Source organism: Quercus suber, unplaced genomic scaffold (genome assembly GCF_002906115.3).
Source record: "Quercus suber isolate HL8 unplaced genomic scaffold, Cork oak 2.0 scaffold_385, whole genome shotgun sequence".
Lineage (NCBI taxonomy): Eukaryota > Viridiplantae > Streptophyta > Magnoliopsida > Fagales > Fagaceae > Quercus > Quercus suber.
Genome location: NW_027069837.1, coordinates 718,188 through 741,892, shown reverse-complemented (window position 1 = coordinate 741,892; position 23,705 = coordinate 718,188). Strand labels below are relative to the sequence as shown.

The 23,705-nt window shown below is 35.2% G+C and overlaps 1 protein-coding gene across 1 annotated transcript; it reads right to left on the bottom strand.

The window, feature by feature from the left end:
* Window positions 1–9,460: 9,460 nt before the first annotated feature.
* LOC112024157 (autophagy-related protein 11) lies at window positions 9,461–18,704 on the bottom strand. Its single transcript, XM_024056801.2, has 5 exons — window positions 16,750–18,704; window positions 13,633–15,319; window positions 10,871–11,091; window positions 10,261–10,462; window positions 9,461–10,105 (listed from the first exon to the last, which is right to left on the bottom strand). Exons 1-5 carry the CDS (start codon window positions 17,682–17,684, stop codon window positions 9,689–9,691), a joined length of 3,462 nt encoding a protein of 1,153 aa, XP_023912569.1. The 5' UTR covers window positions 17,685–18,704; the 3' UTR covers window positions 9,461–9,688.
* Window positions 18,705–23,705: the final 5,001 nt, after the last annotated feature.

The following is a 23,705-nucleotide window of genomic DNA, read 5'->3' as shown; positions in this document are numbered from 1 at the left end:
TGGCTGGACCTCATGCTACATTGTGCAACTCATACATGTGCACCACGTCGAGCCAATTGAGTCCCAATCCTAGTGACGGTTAAGGTCCTCAATTGCTCCTAAGATCCTAAACATATTATGCGCGCATTGCCAAGGGGTAATCCTATGGTTTCGAAGGTAGCTAGTGGTGATAGGGCCCATAGGAATTGTCATTCCCCCTTCTAGGAAGGCGATGACAGGAATCACGACTTCCCCCGTTTTCCGATTAGTTAGTATTTTCTCTGGAGGGCAATACCTCACACCCACGTTTGGAGGTATGCGGTATGTAGCCCTAAACTTCTCCAACTGGGCAGGGCTGTCTACCAAATACTCGAGTTTACCCATCATTCCTTAACGGAAAAATGGAGGTACGATGTAGCAGTGAGGAAATAGACGCTCAAGGGAAAAAGGACAGCCGAAGAGCAAACTGAAGGATTGAGATGATGAGAACTTACAGGAACTGAACTAGAGACTGATCTCTGAACTCGCAAAGGATTCTTGAAAACTCTGGGAAGGATTGAAATCGGAGATTGGAAGAGCTCGGAGCGTTTGTGTGCTTGTTCTTGTGGGATGGTCTGAGAGTTGCAAAGTAAGGAAGAAATGTCTACCTCTGAGATTTTATACGAGGTCAAACGAAGGGGCAGAAGTTATTTCGCCCAAATCCCGAGGAAGAACCCCATCCGTTGGATCAATAGCCCACCGTTGGATGCAAAGGACAAGACGCCCCCTGGAGTAATTAATGTAGCGCTTTGGGAAAACGGAAAACAACGGCAGCAATGATGGAGCGCGTGCATTTATACCTACACACGTGCCAGGACGAATTTTTGTCTGTTTTCAAGCTTTTACTCCGTGACAAGTCAAAATCCCATTTTTTCTCTTCAGATGAGAGGGAAAAATTAAGATTTTGAGGGGCTATTGTGGGGGGTAAAAACCCAGAGCTACTCAATAGGCCTAGGGAACCATGTCGAGGAGTATTATATTTTCAAGGAGCAATAGTTGGTTAAAACGGCCCATCTGAAGGCAGGAAGCCCAGAAGTAGAGGGGGAGTACCGTCCGAAGAGGCCACTACTGGTCCAAAGATGTCTTACTCCTCGGTCGCAAATAACCTTGATCAATCAAACGTGTGGAAGGTCCAAATGATCTTCCTAGCAATCCCAATGATAATGATAAGTTCTGGGTAGGTCTGGAGATGATCAGAACTAAAAAATATCTAAAGGAAAAGCTGCTACCACCGCATTTAACGCACTGCAACAGCTTTTCTGGCCGCATTTATGTAGAGAAGACCCCTGAACAGTGCAACCTCAGCTACCGCCACTCACAAAGAACTAAAGTAGACACATGACGTGACATGTACTTGAGTAGATACGCAGATGAAGAACAGGTGGACGGTGGAGATGATGGGAAAAGGTGCTATATAAAGAAGAAGGGTCCCTGATAATGGGGGACGAGAAAAAAGGAAGAAAAGCTTTACTGTAGCTCTGAATGTTGTAATTACTGTTCACTTAATAAAACATCTCTTCGGACATTCATTTAGGGAGTTGTTCAAGCATTATTTCATGTTATCATCACTGCAAGTAACCTAACCAACTATTGTTTAATTCATAACCAGCCCAGCTCTTTCGCCCACTCTCTACAAATTCATTGTCCTGGGTTTGTTGGGCCTTTAACCCATATCTTTTAGGCTTGGGCTACAAAAACAGACCCTACAGTCACCTAGATCACCCCAAATATAGATTTGATCAGTATTCATCGTATCCGAGAAGGAGCTCCTCCTCATACTATATTCCTCCATTCTTTTCTCATGCAATTCTCAACTTTGGGGCCTCTCTCAATCATTTACTCCTCCTCAGACATGCACATGAGATAATGCCCAATGCCCAATATACAAATTTGGGTTCTTACCCTCACAGTATTATTTGGCCATTTTCATTATATGCTAAAGTTGTATTAAAATTTCTATGTGGTACATATAAAAGATACTAAATTGAGGTGCAATTATTAAATCTAAATATTTCTAAAATAAAATCTATTAGTTTTTCATAAAGTTATAATTTTTTTAATTAGTTATTTACTTTTTTAGCTGACATTTTAAATTTTATTCTTATAAACTCTATGTATTTAATTTTCAATAGGTTACTTAATTTTATTTTTATGTTTTACATATGACAAGGGCACCTGAGAGTCTGAGATTGACCATTAGATTATGGCATAATTTTTTTTTTTTTTTAAATTTCTGTAAAATTATTAAACTAGTGAGCTATTAGAGTAAATTATCAAAATGTTAAATTAAGGATTAATTATTATTTAAATTTTCTTTATTGGTTCCATTTCTTTGTTCTTTTATTGGTATTGAAAGAAAAACAAAAAGAATATTTTCAAGTTTCATTTTATTTATTTATTTAATGTGAAAAAATAAGGACACTCAGAAGGCTAACCTGAACTATCAAAAAATTAGATAAGAGACATAAAAAACATAACCCATTTTTAACAAGTACTCATTTTAACTAGTACCCAACATTCTATCCACACACACAAAAAAAAAAAAAAAAAAAAAAAAAGCTATGTACCCAGCATGGTCAAACTCTAACATAAATGATCCGACAATTTTCTAGGTCTAACCATTAAATCCTAGGAGATTGATTCTCATACTAGGTGGGGTTGGTGCCTAAGGGGGTGTTTGGTTCGCCATGATATTACATTACCTTGTAATACTTCATTATTGTAATCTTACATTAATATAATCTCAATACAAGAATATAACATTACATTGTTTAGGAAAGTGATGGGATTAAGATGATGTGATATAATTTGTAATTTTAGATTATGGTAATGATAGGAAAAGTAAAATAAATCAAAACCCTTAATGTCACATCATCATAATGTGCATTACATTAAGGACACGTCATAGAGAACTGAATGCCGCCTAATATATTCCAACTCCATAACTTAGCCTCAAACTTAGTTAAGGGAAAGCATCTTAGGTTTTGTTCATTGAATTCTCTCCCACACATAGGATTTTAACATGATAGTGTGCACACTAGATTCAACAATATGGCAAGACATACCCTCTAGTTCATCACAATGAAGCATATCCAAATGTCTACATAATATACCAAGGAACAAAGGAGCAAAGGGAAAGAGACACCTTTGGAAATATCAATGCCAAGCCTAAATAGTGTAGGCTTGTGATTTGTGAATGGGTAAATACATCTCTAAACACGAATTTTCTAAGGAACTAATCAATGAAAGCCACTCTGCATATATGACTCCACAAATCATTGTTGAAGCAATTCCTACACAAATTTTCCTTTTCTTTTCACCTCCATTTTAAATGAGCTGAATAGCTGAGAAAATAGACATGATACATTCAAGACTAGCCATTGACACATATAAAACATGGTGGATCCATAAGCTACTCTTTACATGTGTTGAGCAGTAAGCATTGGGAATGAAAGACATGTCCACATGAAAGAACAGCAACCTCTGGAAGAAGAGAAGAATATAATTCTTTATCATCTGTTGGTGAAAACGCAAGATCACCATTACATAAACGACAGTTTTGTCCAAATGGTTGAGTGGCAGGATTATGAAAACCTGAAGAAGGAAAAAAAAGAAAAAGAAAGCATATTCTTATGATAAATTATGAAGCCAAAATATAGAACCTTTATATCACAATAAAGAAGATAAAAGCATCAAATTGAGGTTTCAAAATAACTATGTTAGCTAATTTCTGTGGCATATTTTAATGAACTGATACGAATGAACGTGTTTGTTGTTGTAATATGGAAACATCCTGACCGACTTTGCATAAAACTTTGGATTCTCTAATGCCACTCACTTTATGTTTGCATGCTTTTTTAAGTAGAATGGCATTTTTTTTTGAAATCACTAGACTATATCTAGTTTTTTTAATTCACTTTTTAGACTACTTGATTTATAACGGAATTTTCATGATTATTACCACTATCTTCTACCTATATGTAAAAACTTCCCAACTCATGTTTCATAATTCCATAATAATGGCCTATTCTTCTTTAGTAAATTATTATAAGCAGCATAGCTTTTCTACACTCCCTATTTCAGCCATATACATCAAATTATTGCTAAACTTTGAATTTACTTGAAGAGACTGGTCTCCAACTTTCACTAAAAAATGAAATTATTTTGATCATGATTTGAGGACAACACTTGTGTCAGTGTCCTTATAGATGCATGAAGCTGTTCGTGTATTTATCTAGTGTTATCTATCCTTATACCGGACAACATTATTAAGGGTGACCTATGCAAAATGGTCATGATTCCCACTTACAGAATTATGTCTAGTTCATAAAATAATGTGAAATGAAGTTATAAACTCAACTAAGCACTGATCGTTATAGCAGGTTGTGAACATTTGGGAGCCTAAGCTAAGCAACATTCTAAGCCTGTTACTTATCCAAGATACATATCTCACACAAGAAGTAAAATGCAAGGTACCAAAACTAAAGTGTAAGATTCTATCTAAGACACAACCAGAGCACATAACTAGGCACATCAGGAATATTCTTTGGGTAAATTTTTGAACATGGAGAGAAGTAAAATGTTTCCTTTGGACATACCATCCCACATGATATGATGCTTCAGAGCCTTCTGTTTTGAGGGCTGTTTGGATGGCTTTTGGGAAGGTTGGCTCTTAATCTTAAATTTACTTTGCCGAACTTGGTGGGATGAAGGAGTGCTATGGTTTTGACTCTTCTTTACATGTGACATAAATTCACTCTTCGGAGTAGACTGACACTGCAAAGCATGACTTGTTTTACCTACAGGAAACAGTAACAACAATAAAATGCTGCTTATTAGTGAAAGGGCGATCCTTAATGGTATGTTTACTTGCATGTGAAGATTAATTCTGGTATTAGACTAAAACAAAACAAGGCTTGATATCTAGTGCATTGAAATAAGCTAAAGATGAGTGCTCCCTTTCATAAGCTTAACAAATGAAAAAAGGTGTACATGAATTAGTACAGAAGCATATGTGATTGTCACACCAGTACAAAAATAAACTCTTACATGTGTAACGGATACTAAAGACATGACAAAACAATACTTGTAGTATATTTTTCTTTTGGGGAGGAGATGTTGGATGTGGTCAAAATTTTGTACACTACCCTATGTGAATGTTAGTGTTGATGCCTGCTTGGCCCTAGCTGATTATGTTAAAAAATTACATAAAAAATTATGCAACAGCAATATTGTGGAGCATGAACTGGTTTACCTAAAGGAGAAATGAAATAAAAAGGTTGTTAGATGAATAGGAGCACATGTGATTTCCCTATCAGTATAGAACTCAAGCTCCTATGCATGTAAGGAATGTTGAAAGACATGACAGATTTTTTTTTTTTTTGATCAGTAAACAGAGTAATTTTTATTTTTCCACTATGGAGGGAGGGTGGGGTGGGCAAGGTCTTCTAGTTTTGCAAAACTAGAAGACCTTCGTTATGTTACGAAAGTCAAACATAACTGATACATAAAAAGGTTTGATTAAAGTTACAATAAAATGGACTGAAGAGTAAGGGTCAGTTTGTACATTACCTTTGTGAGCATTCAACTTGGCCCCTCCTTTGGCCTTGATTATTAGAGAACTTAAATATGATTCTATTTGAGAGATCTTGGCTGCATTGTCATTAACATGCTGTACTTCAGAAGAATTTTGTGTATTGGGGACTGAACTTATTTTAGACACATTTCCTTGATTCTCTGATCCAACTAGGGAGGCCCAGAGAGTATTACTATTTCCATACCGTAATCTAGAAGAATTTTGTTTCTTGAGAACTGAGCTCATGTTAGACACATTTCCCTGTTTACTTGATTCAGCTTGGGAGGTCCTGACAGTATAATTTTGTCCATTGGTTATACTTGAAACAGTAGCATTTTCTGATCTGATCCCATATAAATTAACCTGCTTCATATTTGGCAAAGTAGCTTCTTGGTGACTATAGGGTCTTGAAGCAGCTTCAGGGCCTTGAAGGCAATTGCAATGATCTGTCTTTACCCAACTTGCATCTCCAAAACCTCCTAAACTGGAGTCCCCACAGTAAACTGCACCATTAGTCCTTCTACAATCATCGTTAGATGAAGTCTGGCCACCCATGTTAAGGCCATAACCATAGACATTACGTTGGTATCTATCTTCATTGTTACCTCCACAGCCAAGGGGGGGAAGAACTGAGATCAATCTTCTTCGGATGGTAAAGGCTACCATTTTTAAATGAATTGTGGGCATTGTAGGCACTTGGTGCCCCGGAATTTCGTTTCTTGATGACTGAGCTCATCTTAGACACATTTCCCTGATCACTCAAATCAGCTTGGGAGGTCCTGCCAGTAGAATTTTGTCCCTTGGCGATACTTGTAACAGTAGCATTTTCTGATCTGATCTCATATAAATTAACCTGCTTCATATTTGGCAAAGTAGATTCTTGGTGACTATGGGTTCTTGAAGCAGCTTCAGGGCCTTGATGACAATTATAATGATCTGCATTTACATAACTTGCATCTCCAAGACCTCCTAAACTAGAGTCCTAATTGTGAAATGCACCATTAGTCCTTCTACAATCAATGTAAGACGTAGTCTGGCCAGCCATGCTAAGTCCATAATTGTAAACATTATGTTGATATCTATCTTCATTGTTACCTCCACAGCCAAGGGGAAGAGAACTTACATCAATCTTCTTCGGATGGTAAAGATTACCATTTTGAACTTCATTGTGGACATTGTACGTGCTTGGTTCCCTAGAATCTTGAAGATAGTATGTGGCTGGAAAATGACTTCCAAAGCTCATATTTTTATCAGACTCTGGCTGCTGAATATAATTTGATTGAGCTTGCAGAAGATTAGCTGCATTCACCATTGTACCAGAAGAAGACTGATATGTATTGGCCATGTACCCTCTTGGGTGTGGACTAGCAATTACTGGTATGTATAAGGTAGGTCTTTGGACATTGTCAACTCCCATGGAATACATTGGCCTATAGTAGTCTTGTCCTTCACTTTGTAAAATGCGAATCTCTTTAGCTTGGTAATCTTCTTGTGCAATTCCCACTTGGTAAATTTCACCCGACTCCATTTAAAAAAATGAATTCTGGATTAACATTAATACATAAGAATTGATCAAATACTCCTTTTGACGCCGCAATATATTACCAAAATTATAAACAATTTTTTTAACAGTGGAACTTCATTGAAAAAAAAAAGAAAAAAGAAGAAGATTTGTAACAGCATTAAATCCAGTGAGGCAAGGCTACCAATGATTTTTCTGCACTCTAACCAAAATTTTTCTCGTAATGCTCAATTTTTTTTAGTAAAAAAAATCATTGCAACCCACAATAGTTTCATATTATTGCTAACAACAACAACCAAGCTTCAGCTCCAAAAATTTAGGGTTGACTATGGATCCTCAATAGACTACTTAGGGTCAAGTATACGTATTTTTTTTTTTCTTGTCATCCTATTTTATTTGAAGTCATACCATCTATTACTTCATTAATTGAAGTATCTTTTTTTATTCACTTTTATTAATGTTATTTTTTTGTCTTCCTTGACCTTTTTTTTTCTTTTTCTTTTCTCCAACTTGATTCAACTCACTTTTCCTTACTGGTACATTAATCACTCTCCTTTGAACGCGACCAAACTATCTCAATCGAATCTCATTCATCTTTTCATCAATAGGCCACCCTTTCTTTAAGCAAATTCCAGCATTATCAAATCCTATCATTCTTAGTATATCTACTTATCCAACTTAACATTATTATTTCCACCACTTATTTTATGAATAAGCCACTTCTTAACAAATCCAATATTCAGTACCATAGAATTTATGAATATGCTACTTTCACATCACTGAGCAGCCAAAAAGGAAAAAAAAAAACACGTAAAAAACAGGTTTCCCATGTAAATATTGCTGGAAGTAGGAAAAGATCTATTGCATCACTCCTAGAATTTGCTTTTCTCTTGTGGGAAATTTTCCATTAATAACAAAATCACAGAGAGCCAGAGACAGCTGTTGTAATTTTCTATTTACAGCTTTTGTAATTATGGTGAAAGAAACCAACCCAAATCCCACTAACCAATAGACATACTAACAACAAATAAAGAACAAAAATTTGAACAGGATGCAACAAAGATAAAATCACCCACAGTATACTTGGTATAATTCTATGAATAATAACTAGTCAAGTAATATACTTTTATTCCTCTTACACAATTATTATGACCCTCTAAAGCCTTATAAAAATCTCATAAATATTTTTTTTTTTTTGAGAGGAAAAATAAATCTCATAAATGAAGAAAGAACATATATATAAGTATATTAGAAGAAATACAGAATACCTGTTACAGAAAAAATTTCAACCCAAGCTGGGTTTTTGACACACAAACAGAAAATTTTGTTACTGGGAGCTCTAATATTATAGTACTAAGTATAGCGGCAGTCAGCAATAGAGTGTGATAGGTTAGGTGCCGAGGCCTTGGGCTTTCAAAGGTTTTGGTGTGGGTTGCATACCATAACATTACCAAAAGTCGGTTTAGACAAAGCAAAAACATTCAGACCGACCTACTTTTCACCTTTCACCGAACCTTTTTTTCTTTTTGCTTTTTGTTTTAATTTTTTAGTCTTGTAGCTCGAGTAGAAATTCCTGGCTTTCTCAACAGATACAATAACACATTTTATTTCTCATCATTGGATGGTATAGGAAGAGAGAAGAATGAAGTTCATTTATTAAATCTTGGTCTAGAGTTTAGATGAGGAAGTGCAAAGTTGATTGGAGAATGGGGGGATTACCAAAGGAGAAACACTTGTTTAAAATGCTCTTTGAATGGATCACCTTCTAAACCAAATGTTGTCATAGTTTTTTAAAGTTGAAAAATGTTAGATGAGTGTCTTAGCATGGAAGAAATATGAAAAAGAAAATTGTAATGGCATTTTCTTCATTTTTATTTTATGGATAATTTGATAATAGAGGAAGGAATATTGATGGTTTGGCAAAAAGAGATAATTGAATTCCATTCCTTTGCCAAAATATGACAGTTTCTTTTGAAAAATATTACCAAAAGTTTTTTTTTTCCAACTAATAAGCCAGTCTTGTAAATGTGAAATCTTTTTATATATAAAAGGTCTTTTTTTATTTGAAAAAAAAAATTATATTACCTAAAAAAAGAAATCAAGTTAGGACTAGAACAGTTTTTAGACAATGTATTCAAAGAGGCCCTAAAGAACAGTTTTTAGACAGTGCATTCAAAGAGGCCCTAAAGCATCAAAGGCTATATATATGCAAAGTTATATTACAAGTGGTGTAAGATGGGCTTAAATGAACATAATGCATCATAGGTGCTGCACATCTTTCTCGCATGAGACGGATTTAATTTACAAGTCCTAAATAATTGACCGATCATGTTTTGACACATAAATACCAAATAAAGATCAAGAGCTGGATAATATTCACAACTTTTTTCTATTTTTTTTTTAAAGATACGAGTAGCTATATACACAATAGGGGATAATAACTTAATTGGATGATCAGCTGTACAAAGGAGATGTCAAGTTCCAAGTCCCACCAGGTTGGTTTAACTTTTGAATGCTATACTAAGTATGTACACTTGGAATCTTCCATCACATCTATCTGCTTGAAGCAGGGATCAGGAAGGAGGTGGTGAATGAATGGTAGTATCAGGTAACATGGCTACCGTCACTAAGAAGTATTCACAGCCAATAGGGAGACCATATGGGTTCAAGGTTGATCCTGAATTCAAGGTCAACCGATCGGTCCCTGTGTCGGAGGTCAGGTTTTCTGCTTGATCCATCCTACCATGCTCAGGCCGAGTTGGAGTAGGGAGCAACGACTTCACAATTTGGCGTTCAATGTGCACAATCTGCCCAACAATGTAGTTAGGTCTGCATGGGATATGGTCAGCAAACAAGGCCACAGATTCAGCAGACAAGTAATAGTTCAAACAGTTCCGAGTGATCGCCTCATAATGCCCGGCAGAGTTAAGAACAAATGCAGCGATCTCATGAACTTCCAAGCGGCCAAAAGATATCTTTTCCTTGTTCGCCTGTAACACAATCACAATCAAAAGATAACTACCAATTTTAGTTGGTGGCTCAATCAGAACCGCATCCCATTATTTTTATTCATTCAATTTTTTTCTTTTCAAGTAACAATGAAGAAACCATAAAAACGCCACGAACAAATCAATTAAAAAATTACCTGCTTCTCAAGTTGATGCTTAGTGTATAAAGTTTTAACCAGCTCTTTCTTCTCATCCAATTCCTTTCTAAGTTGTTCAACTGCAGCTTCAACCTTTTGGTGCTCTTCACGGCGCCTGGATAAGTAAGTAACTCTCTCTGCAAGGACCCGGATGCATCTTCGAAAATCAGCAGTATCATCATCTTCATTGTCATTCATGGAACTGACAATTCAAACCAAAACAACAAAAATTAAAATTATAAGGATGTCAGTGCAAACACCCCCCACCTCTCTCCATGCCCTTTTTTTTTTTGGGAGGAGAGAGGGGGAGGGGACATATTTGACAACAAAACGTAAACTCATCAGAAAATTAAAATCTACAAAATTGATGTACCGATTGTTTTAGAAGAGGCACTTATCACCCCCTATTTACTTGCAAATTAATTAACTGATTTTAGCGTCAGCATGATAATTGAAGTATTCACACATAATAAAGTTTAGTGAGGCATCCACAACACTTTGGACGATTTGAGAATCCCTCCTTTGAAGGAGGAATAGAGAAAAATGGGGAGGGGGATCAATGGAAGCTTTTTCACAAACACTAATATTAGTCTTCTGGCAAGAGTCTTACTTAGCCAAAGATTGTGCTAAGGTCTGCAAGGAATCTGCAAAAGCGGCCACTCCACCAGTTGGATTAATACAGCTCCGAAGTCTTTCAAAAAGGCCACGCATTTTCAAAGCAGATGCACGCAGTGCACTATACTCTGAGGCCCTCCGATCAGCTGCACAAAGATGGGTCTGGGCTTCCTCTCTTGCCTCATGCAAGCAGTTTTCCAAGTGAGCACAATTCATCTGTCATGCAGGGGAAAAAATGTAATAAGAAAAAACAGAGTCAGTGGGATAAAAAATTAAAATTATTAAAAGCATGTTTCTCTAATAGACAAGAAAATTACAGTTGCATGAAGATGATTTACAGGAGACACCAATAACGCAACCAGACAAAGGCATTTGGTTCCCAACCAAAAATTTCATATATACATTAATATATTAAAAAGTACTACAGATTTTCCCTTGCATCTAAATGTCAAATAACAATTACACCTCACACATTTTGTGTTGATGCTGTGATGCTGAATTAACAATAAAGTAGGTTGTTAGAATAGCAAAGAAAGCAAAGAGGATTGATCTAAGGAAGCTGCAATTGTCTGCTCAGTAGTTATTTTGTTAAAAAAAGGGAATACTCTTACTCTGATTCACAAAAAGTTAATAAGTAACAGCCACTAAGGCCAGAGGAATTTTTTGCTTTCTCTTGTAGTGTATTATTAGTTTCTTAATAAAAAATTGTCAGAGGCTTGCTTAGTTGGCTAGCTTCAAGGAAGGGAAAATTGGTTTAGCATGCATCTCCTTCTGAAGACTGTGTAGTAAATTAAGTTCTCCAAATGAGCTGTTCCTTCAATAGACAACTTTGATTTATAATTCAGTAGTTCCAGATACACGAGCCAAATGCTGTTTGTTTTTCTTTTCTGTTATTTTTTTCCATTTAATTATTTTATCATATGTGAAGCAGCAAATGGCATTAATTAGAAACTCTAAGTAGGTAGGTTATCTAGTTTCATTGTTCTCCCTTATAGGGTTCCAAATCTTTTTAGTTCAATTCAAATCAGTTGCCCAAGGATCATTTCTGAAACTCTAAGAGCTAGAAAGCAAACACAATAAACAACTCTTCTATTTTTCCAGCTAATGTTTTCCAAATATGCTTCCTTTAAAACAACAAAAAAACTTTAAAAATTTTGTTATTTTACTAAAAAAGTAAAAAAATTCTTCCATTCCTTCAATAGATAACCCCTGATAAGGTTTTCATTTAGAACTAGCAACATAGCCATCACCAACCTTTCCTTCAGTGATCTTACAACAAACAGGGGTTTTTTGGATAATTCAGATAATCCTATAGAAGATCTGTAGAGGCATTCACTTGGACCAACTAATGATATTCCTATTCAGGCAAACCAATATTGTCATCCCACAGGGCCACAATATCTTTTTTTTTTTTTTTTTGAGATAAGTAACGTAAGAATATTATTAATAATAGAAAAAGTGCCAAACCGAGTACATTGGGGATGTACTATGGGAGGACAGGGCCACAATATCAGGAAAGGCAACCTGAAACCTTGTAAGTTTCACTTTTAAATCATTTTCATTCATGCATAACTAAACATCATGCCAAACTTCGCCAAAAATGTAATAATTTTCCATAACAAAGAAAAATGTCAAAGTTATGAGAAAAGAATAGAGATGATAATCTCTTCACAGAGCCAACCAATATGAACAAAGAATTATTTTAATGCAAAACATTTCATTCGCCCGTAATAAAGATTAGTTACAATCTTTAGTTTATCCAAAGGACTTGACTAAAGTCACCGTAAGACAATAGGAACCTATAATTACCAATTCAGAGGGCAAGGACTAAAAAAGAGGGTAAAGTTTCAGCCACAGGAATCCAACTAGGGATCTGAAACTTTTGTTATTGTTTCAATTGTACATTGTTCCCACTTCAGAAAAAAGCCATAGAACAACTAAATCCAAGCTGAACAGACTGTCAATCATAAACTTTCCTACCTTACCCCTTTCACAATTTCCTAATATTAAACATGTTGAAGATCTCTACAATTGACAATGTAACTCCTTAACCCTCTTAGCATATCCAAATTCAATTGGAATCTAACATTACTCTTTATGAGACAAGGTGTGTTAAAGAACAATTAATACTTAACAGGCCATGCTACATTTTCACTTCCCCATTGCAACTAAACCTAACAACCCTAACCTAGTCATAGAAAGTTCACAAGTATGCATTATGTTATGCCCCAGAATTTCAGTGCCAACATCAAATGCTTGCAGTATCATTAGAATCTAACCATACACAAAACTCAATTTCCAGAGTAATCATGATAACCTAGTATCATTAAGTGCTAACATATTCAAAAAAACGGACATTTAACCATCCTTTCGGAGGCACACTCACGCATACTTTAGTTTGAGTGTGTATATATGCATGCCTAATGGACACTCTATACTAAAAATGAGTCTATATAATTCAGTCTTTTATATCTCAAAGATAACAGCATTCTGTAGAAATTCAGAAAGACAAGAATGTAAAAAATTAGTGGGGCAGAAATGAGGAAATCATCTAAGAGCTAGTTGTAATTTGTGTGTGTGTGTGTGTGTGTGTGTGTGTGTGTGAGAGAGAGAGAGAGAGAGAGAGAGATTAAATTTGACAAAGAAATAATGAACATTTCTTCATAGAAATTTGAATCAATTAATACTTACAAAATCTCCTAAAACAGAAACACTGAGAAACCACAAAAAAAATGTTAAATTTCAGCTAGCTAGTACCTGAGATTCATCAAGGAGCTTCCGACTCGTTTCTAACTCCCTCCTAAGCAAGGAAAACTCCTCCAAGGTAGCTTTAAGCTTGGTTTCAGTTTCAGTCAATTGGTTTGACTTGTCTGCAAGTGCACTTTGTAATTCCAACAAAAGATCACTACTGACTTTGGAATTTAACCCCAGCTCAGCCTGTGTATCAGAAGGTAAAGCATTCAGAGGCCCAGCCATGCTCTCAGCAGTGGAACTGTTTGTAAGGGACATGCCCAACTGTCCTATCATCTTATCTTTCCCATCTTTATCACTGACAAGATGTTCTTCACGATTTGGCTCCACCATTGAGGAATCAAGCTGAGAATTTTGCATTCCAAAGGAATCCATCATATTCTCATCCACTCCTTCTCGAGCTTTGCCATGTTGCCCAGTTAATAGCCCCAATTTTGCATTCAAAGAATTTGAGATACAAGAAACCTCATCCATGGGCTCAGAAGTAGATATGGAAGGTATGTGGGCTTCACTACCTAAGACTTCTTGCTTGCAATCATCAACCTTCTCAGCCAAAAGTGCAAAGTCAGTTGTATCTTTGTTATTTGAAAGCTTCTGCCCTTGCAAATATTGATCAGACAATCTCTGCTCCAATTCTTGAATGCGCTTCTCATAAGACACACACTGTCTCTGCTTAGTACTAAGCATAGATTGCAGATGTTTCACATATTCGTCTTTCAGATGCAAGGCTTCAGATGTCTTCTCTTGAGCATTTTTCAATAAGCGATCCAGTTTATCATCATCCAGAGATTCGTATTCAACTTCAGGCCAGTGCAAACAATTAAAGGCAATTGCAGAAGCAAGGTCAGCCTTCAGTTTTGCATTCTCAACTTCCATTTTGCTAGTCCCAGCAACCTCAACCAACTCACAGCCTTCAAGAAGCTCCTCAGAGTCATATTTCTCAAGGGTGTCCACAGAAATCTCCTCAGTCTCAGCTGAATGGGAACTGTCATTAGACAAAGAAAATGAACCTTTTAAGCTTCCCTGCTTCTCACACTTCAAAGGCAGTCTGGCCAAATGCTCAGGAGCATATCGATCTAGGTCTGAAATGTCAATATCAAGCAAACCAGTATCAAAAGGAGCTATATTGACATCACATTGATTGGGGGTATCAAATAATCCAAGGGATCCTAAAACATCCCCGGGTATGTAAGAACTATAATACTTCAGAAACTTCTCCCGTCTCTGAACCTCAACCTCCCTCTTTGTAGCAAGCTTTTCAGCCAATTGTCCAGCCATGCCCATGTAAAGCTTCATAGAAGCCTTTCTTCTCACAACTTCTGCAAGGCAGGCTCTAAATGCAGGGCCAAGCCCACGGAGTAACTTCAACTCCATAAACTGATCATCCTGATGCATCATTGCCTCTCTAAAAACAGGAAACTGTAACTTAGCATCTTTGACGACAACAGTGACAATTGTTATCTGTTGCATGTAATTATGTAGAAAGAGATTCATTTCATTCTTCTTATCCCTGCAGAAGTCCAATAGCTTAGAAATTTCACGATCACAAGCCTGCATCTTAGGCAGGTGATTCCTGTCATGGACATCATACATAGGACCCAAGGCTGAAACTGCATCATGAGGACGGAGGGATGAAGATAATTGGCTGGAAAGACACTCATCCACTAGTTTCTTCACTGTATTGACATCTTTGCTGCATGAATAGACACATGTAGGTATTCATAGGCTTTTAGAAATAACATGATTAAAGCAGAAACAGGTATCAAGATCATACAAACCATGGAATACAAACAGTAAATACAATATTTAATACAAAAGACACAAGTGACATCCATAGTCTTTTTTACTTATATTGGTAAGTTACACACACATTAGTGATTAGGCTGTCTACCGAACACTATTTCCAAAGCACACAGAAGTGGGATCCTTGTGTATTGGATATGACATTTTTAAAAGTTACACACACACCAATGGGTCTTGAACCCATGAACTACCCTCCACCCTATTATTAAGGGAGGAAAAAGATCCTTTTGTGCTAGAGCCCATTGGCCAAGTAACATCCAAAGTCTTGTGTACTTTAAACTTGCTTAAACCAAGGTTTTGACTCCATGGCCGCTTTCAATTTTGCGGTTTAGGCATTTAGCATTATAGGCAGTAGATCCAAGCAAGTGAGGTCCAAAACACCATAAAGGTAGTTCCCTCATCTGTATCGCAATCCCTTGCTATGCTATGAGGAGAACCTAGGTTTAAATCTCTCTCCCCCCACTTATTGAAAGCACACAAATTTTATTTGAAAAAAAAAAACTGCCATGCTATCCAGTTTCCCTGTGTGTATATACATATAATCTAGGTCATGGCTTCAAAACGTTTAACATCATGACATGGACTAAAGATCTCTAAACAATAAAAAGCACACAGGTGAATGCATGCACACATACACCATACAGACTAGACATACACCATACAGACTAGGTGCATTACTAGCCCAGATGGTGTATCATATTGTAAACTGAACCACTCCAAGTATACCTGATGAACAAGGCATCATGCGTGTCTATTGGAGAATGTGTCCATATGGAAAAAAGCTAACTAGCACACATTTGGCAGGTATGCACTTCTAAATTAAATTGAACACAAACATCTTCAACCATATGTCCAGAAAATGCTCTCCATTTGAGATATACTGAGTAAAAATTTAACCTAAGACTAGCATAACAATGGAACAGCGTAGCACAAATCAACGAGGCATGCATGCACAGAGCAAGTAATAAGGCTTCATCTGTCTTGGAGAATACAAATACCAAAAAGCGAAAGACTACATGCTTAGAAAGCATGAACCTTTAATTAATTAGGGAATCGAAATCTTCAACCACACATAAATATATCTCCATGAGGGAAGTGCCAGCCAACTATAAGATTACCCTAAGACTAGCATTGTGTTCAAACAATTTTTGGAAATTATGTAACTCAGCCACAACAAAGTTTTGAAAAGATCAAATCCAGGAAAAACTTAAATGGCCAGAAGTGAGTAGCATAAATAGGCATTTCGAGACCAAACAAATAATAAAAAAGATAAATATATAGGCAATGCTGAAACTACTGCCAAAATAAAAGAGAACCCACCTCAAAGACTGCAGTATGCTCTTTTGTTCATTGATGAATTTCTGGTGCTCCTTAATCATCCTCTCCAAATCTCTAGCAGGAAAAGATATCCTGCTAGCAAACAATTCCTCAACCTTGAATTTCGCTTCATTAATCTTTTGCTTAAATTGTGAAACCTTGTTCTCAAACTGCCTGTGGGAACTGCTACAATTCTCAGCTGACTTCCGCAAAGTCTCTTCCTTGACAAAATCCAGTAAGCACTTGCGTGTGGAAGTCTGTAAAGGAGGAGGAAGCTTGATGGATCTCAATTTCTCAATATCCTTCCCAAAATTTCCCAGGAGATCAGAATGAAGCCGGTGCTGTTGCGAATAACGCTTCATGAATTCTGTGTAATTTTGGTTAGTCATCTTATAGAATTGATCCAAATTACCACTTGCAACCTCCAATGCCCTCTCTTGAACCTTCTGCTCCTTCAAAAACCTCACACAAGTATCATATTTCTTTTGGCTACATTTATAAATTGCATCTCCCTGGATGAAATGGTACCTGAATTGCCTCTCATATGAAGGCAAAGCCTTCAAAGCAGGGTCAGGAGCATTATCCAAAGGATGAGGATTATGCAAAGAGGCCGGCAATGGAATCTCTGCGCTATCAAAGTTCTCAACTTGCTCCGGCTGAGGACGAGGCGAATTCATATGCAGTCTTGCCTTATTAAACACAAAAATTTCCCTGTCATCCGAAGGAAGATTATATGCTGATAACAACTTCTGCGGGTCAAGTCTAACCTCCAAACACAGAACAACCTGCTCATGTAAACCAATGCTCTCCACGGATTCAACATATTTCATAACCACCTCAACCGACGTGTTTCCACTGCAGTGGGGCTCATATGTGTGCCCATTCTCAGCAATTCGAACCACAAGCTTGCCTCCACCTTCTGAGGTAGTAGAACTCATCTTATCCTCTAAGAACAAACTATCCTCCACCACAAATTCCCAATAAACTCAATCAAAACCCCAATACCACCTTGTTCACACAATCCAATTCTCAACCCCAACGCCTAACCGAGCTTAAGCCTCGATAAAAACCCGATTTCTCACAAACCCACCACCAAGTTCTGCAGAAGCAGCCCGATTCTATACAAACCCACCAAGGATTCTACCCCCAAAAAGCACTAATTGCCATTGACCCATCAGTGAAACCAGCAAAACCAACCTATCCAACACAGATTCCCCCCACAAAAACCAAAACTTTGATCACTAATCCTTGCCAAAACCTCCCTCAAACGAACACCGACCCACAACAAAAATCTTCGAAGATATACACAAATTCCCAACGAACCCACCAACGATTACACACAAAACTCCAAAATAATCACCGACCCACCATTCAATTCCGCAAAATTAACCCAAATCAAACAAGACCCACCAAGTTTTTCACCGTGAAATCCCCAATTTCACTTCCGGCAGAGCCCCAATTCGTTCCACCCTCCAACAATGACCACCACACGAAAACAACCAATCGAATCAGAAAACGAATATTGAAGAAAGGGTTAAGGAGAAAAACTTGCACAGCGGCACGAAGATAATCAAAGAAAAGGGATTACGTGAAGCTAAAGAATCTTCTAAATTTTTTTCTTTTTGTTTTTTTTTTTTTTCTCTTAGCACAAGGTTTGCACGAAACCCCTTTTTTTTTTTTTTTGTGTGCTTGTTATTTTATTGTAATCTACGTTATCTTCTTCTTCTTCTTCTTCTTCTTCGCCGATTTTTTTTGCTATTTTTTCTTTTTCAATAAACAAACACAGAGAACCTTCTGCTGGAAGTAACCACCGCGAAGCAGAAGAGCTCTCTCTCTAGAGTGTGTGTTTTCTGTTCTGCGTCTCACTCCGTCTCTCTCTCTCTCTCTTCACAATAACTTTGGAAGGAATAGAGAAAGGAAGCAGCTTTATATCGTTTAGATATGATTGAACTTTTTCTATTTCACTATTTTATTCTGCTACAAGAAAAAGATTCCTTTTTTAGTACTGTATTTAACTATTCGACTCAGATTAAAAAAAAAAAAAAACTAGTATTCAACTACTTGGGCAAAAAACCAAGAGTAATGTAAGGTTAACAAGCTTTGACACAATTTTGCCACGTTTTGTTTAAGATATTTGTGGTGAGTGATTAAATTGTGAACCTATTATTTTTACTTTATTATTTACAATTTATCGTGTGGATAAATTGTAGTAAAAGAATGTGTCAAAAGTTGTAGTTCTAACAAAACAATTGTTAGACTAATATCACAAACTATCATTTTTTTGGAGTCATTCAAACTTTGAATATTTTTAATGGAAACATCGAGATATACCAACCTGACATCAGGTCACCTTAGTATGTTTGGTGAAAATTCTCACTAATTTTATGCATCTCAAATAGCTGATAATATCCTCATTGAGATACCTAGGTAGTGGGTTCATTGGTTAGGGCAAGGTAAATTTGGAGGTCTTCATCTACCACACTATTGTTCCATGGAGTTTTAGGGTGTCTTATGGATAATGAGTGAAATAGACTGGCCAAAGACAGCGATACCACTTCTTTATATATAATTATATATTTGTTTATAATTTTATTTAATATATATTCAGATTTTTTTTATGTATAATTTAATTTTTGTATAGATAGCTTATTTATAATTATTTTTTATACATATTCTCTTACTATCTTAAAATATATATATTTTTTCTCCCTCTCTCTCTTAGTAGTCTCACGATTGTCTCTCTCCTTATTCTTTCCTTCATCTCTATCTAATTTATGTCATAGCAAAATACTTCTAAGTTTCTAACTGATTTTGTCTCGATCTTACCTTGCTCTCGTCTCACACAGGTTTTCACTGCCCAAAAGCTAGGATAGAATGGGAACGAGACACTTGTAATCAATCCTACATGGCTTGCATCCGTGTTTTTCCTTTGTAAGTTCTTATACTGAAAATGATGGAATGGGTTAAAGTTATACCCGGTATAATTTTAAGCAATATTAACACAATTCAATATTTTTTTATTGGTGGCAAATTTTGACAAATTCATCGTTGGAATACATTATCTTCGAATTTTTTTTATGCTTGCAAAATTTCAAGACAACCAAATGTTAATAACTATGTCATCAGTAAAATGTTTAGAGTTCAAGTTTTTATAGTTTTAATTATGCATCAAAGATGGGTGTATGATTAAATAGTAAATAAAGTCCAATTGACACAAAATTTGACATGCGTGTTAAGAACATGTAATCCAACAGTGAGATTTTCAATGTATTAATCCAATAAAAATTTATTAAATGGTATAATATTGTTTAAAGTTATACTAGGTGTAACTTGAGTCCAACCTGAAAACAATATATATTATTGAAACTATGTTAATAATAAATGAAATAGAGTTTCACTTGTATTAAACTATCATAATTAATACATACATACATGATACATGCATACAAATAAATATTGAGTCATTTGGCATTATGATGGTTTTAATTAGTGAGAAAGTTTTACTATATTAAAATACAAAATTATAGTAGATTATAAAAATAATTATTAAAAGATATTTTTTATAATTCGATAGTTGGGAGAGGAAGTATTTGAACCCTAGATGTTTTCATTGAAAATAATTGAACGTGCTATTCAATTAGGCTACAAGGCTCTTGACAAATTTCTTGAAACCTAGGTAATAAAGTTTTGTTTGAAGTAAACTATATCCTAACAATTAATAAATTAAATTATTTAAATAATTTATGAAAGCATATCCACTTGTCAAATAGAAAAGATAGTCAATTGGCTCAACTAAGATTTCTATAACCCAACTTTTATCATATAAAATATAAAATATAATTTTTTTTAGGGTCATGCTAACGAGTGCACTTAGGGCATTCATTAATAATCTATTTTAGAAAAGTTTTGATACTACTTTTATGGGAAATGAAAAAAGCTGTCAAAATATTAATTACTTTTTTCCATTTCTCATAAAAACTTTCTTTAAATAGATTATTAACCAGTGCCCTAAGGGCACTCGTTAGCATTTTTTTTTTTTTTTGGTTTTCTTGGTAGCCTCTAACAAGTCCTATAGCAATTAAATCTAACTAAATGTAATGTTGGTTGGTGTTGACAAGTTTATAACATTTAGAGGTCTCAAACGTGTGGTTGTCATTGATTTTGAGGTTACTCGTTACCAAAGAAAAATGTGATAAATTAAATTTTAGGTTTTATTAAGGTTTTGGTTCAAACCTAACCAACTTTAGAAGTCAATATCACATTATCACAATATATAAAAATAAATAAAAACAGAAGAATATATATATATATATTATTATTATTACCTATTTTTCTTGTTCTTAGATATACATCATTAAAAAATTATCATGACTTTTGAGTAGAGTTATGGTGTACCTTTTTATTTTAGAATCCCTTTTTCTTTTCCCTGTTTGTGTTTGTGTTTGTTTGTTTCTAAACAAAAAAAAGAAAAAAAAGATGTACATCATTAATGTATTCCAATAATGGCAGCTTAAGGTTATTAATGACATTCAATCACATCAAACAATTGAAATTATGTATATCTTTATCTTTATCTGTTAGCATGGTTGATATATGCACGTCTATTAATGTAACACGGTTTTTTTTTTGGACGAAAATAAGCACATGTTTTTTATATGTTAATGATGCTTTATGTCACCGAATCCGTAAGTAACTTATATATTATTATTCTTTGGCTTCTGTATGCTAACATTATAGTGATCCGATAACATCATAACAATTTAATCTTTGGGTTCACCATCACAAATGTTGCACTTAATCAACCTCTCACTACTTTCATCACCATCTCGAACATGCTAAAAACATCAGGCTATCATCAATATTGATTTAGTGTCATCAACCCACAAACTCAATCATCAATAATTTCACTAGAGCAAGCTCTCGCAAACACTGATGCTATCTAATATATTGCCTAATTTGACATTTCCCAACCATGTTGCACATGCATTGTCTGTGCAGTTTCAACTAGTTTGTATTACAAAATATGTGTCTAGACACACGCAATTTAATTAATTCGAAAAAAAAAATTTAATGAAAAATATTATAAATTAAAGGCTGAAATTGCATGTAGTGGATAAGATGAATAAAAGTTATACTAGAACTTAGCTTGATTCGATAATCTTTTTAATTTTTTTTTAAAATAATTAGATATTTTTGTTGTTGTTCAGAATACAAAGTATTTATAACACACATATATTGGAAAATGAGTGTGAGTTAAAGTGGTTTAAATCCTATGCTTTATATCTAAGAGTTAGACCATTTTAGATATACACCACTGTAAGTTTATTTAATAATTAGATAGTTTGATTCTAAAGCATATGATAAAAATCTAAGTGGAACCTAATTTTAGATCATTGCCTCCTTCAAAGGAAAATAATAAAAGGGTCACTAGCATCTAGCAAAGACAAGAATAAATTCAGATTGTAAAGTCAAATATTCTAGATGATAATTAAAGATCTCTACCGCTGAGAATATTTTGCCGCCCTCTTTGCAACAAAATAGTGTAACCTTGGTCATCAAGAAATTTAATGGTGGACTCTTGTAGAAAAAGTAGACCAAGAACTCGTGCATGCATGTGTAATGTGTTGTATATAGAGGAAGCCAAGGAAGCGGTCCATTTTGGTAGGCTAGGATAGGGACTAATATTTTGTTTTACATATTAGATTAATTTCATCAAAATATTCAATAGAGAATGATCAAAACTATTAATGAAGGGCCCAAAAATATGAACTGGGTCTAGATTTTTTTGGATGAAACAATCCAAAGTATTAGGTCATTGAGAAATTAGTTGGTAAGTTCTTGGCAATTTCCCTGGTTTCTGGGTTTGCTTATAATGAAAACTATTTGCATGTGTATGAAAATTTTAAAGGTAGAATTCTGATGTCTGCCATTAGATTCTCAATTTCCAAATTGTCAGGGTAAGCAATTTCCAATGGCTTTTTCTTGGTTGGCCAAATAAGCGACACGTGGAATTCACTAATTTTGTTGTTTATAACTTGTATATTCTACCACCACTAGAGGGAAAAAAAAGTGATTTCAATATCTAACACTTGTCAAGTTTTGGAGTTTTTTGTTTTTGTCGTTTAACAAACTTTTGTGTTAATTAATTAATTGTTGGAGAATAAAGCAAGGTCAATTCCACATCAGAGAACAGAGGGGAAAGATATGTTGGTATTATTTTATTGTTGGCGAACTAAAAAATTGTTATAGTTGTTTGACAATGAATCATGAATGTTTCACACAATTACACTACCTTTCACTTCCTTTGTTTTTTACCTAAGAAAGCCTTTAAATACGGCCGGTGGACAGCCTTGAAAAATTGGATTTGGGGTTGGTAAAGTCGAAGAATTGGTAAAGGAAAAGCATGGAATGAATAAGGCCACAAAATTAGGTAATATTACATTAACCCTCACAATTTCCTACATTTTGGTTTGTTTTTAATGAGATTCATTGAACCTTTAGGCATAATTATAAACCGTGCCACTATGATTGATATATTTCCAATTTGAGCTACAATAACTGTGCTAGAACTAAAATCCATTCAATCGTGCATTGGTCCAAGATGCCAGTATAGATTTCATTATTGAAATACTTGAAGCAAATTGAAGTTGGTTCCAACTAGCTAGCTACTGCCTACGCATGCATATGGTACAATGTGAATAGAATCAATAAACCATATCAAGTACAATATTTGGCATCATAGAGGCTCCATTCAATGAACATTTATAAAATTGAAACAAAATGAAAGCTAGACATATTTACAAGAAGTTAATAAATGTTTAGGAGTTAGGTTTGTGTATTTCCAAAATTAGCATCACCTACCTATATAATGTTCTTGAAGATTGTGGTCCTACTTTTTAGTTTTTAGGACAAATAACGAAAGTAAAAACAAATAGTCATAACTCATCATTTGGACTTCT

Bases quoted from the DNA above. Each gene is read 5' to 3' on its own strand.
- LOC112024157 (XM_024056801.2), bottom strand. From the start codon at position 17,684: ATGAGTTCTACTACCTCAGAAGGTGGAGGCAAGCTTGTGGTTCGAATT. The intron at 15,320-16,749 runs GTGGGTTCTCTT...CTATTCATGCAG, and splicing joins AGCATACTGCAGTCTTTGAG to CAAAGATGTCAATACAGTGA. The intron at 10,106-10,260 runs GTAATTTTTTAA...ATTGTGTTACAG, and splicing joins AGCATCAACTTGAGAAGCAG to GCGAACAAGGAAAAGATATC.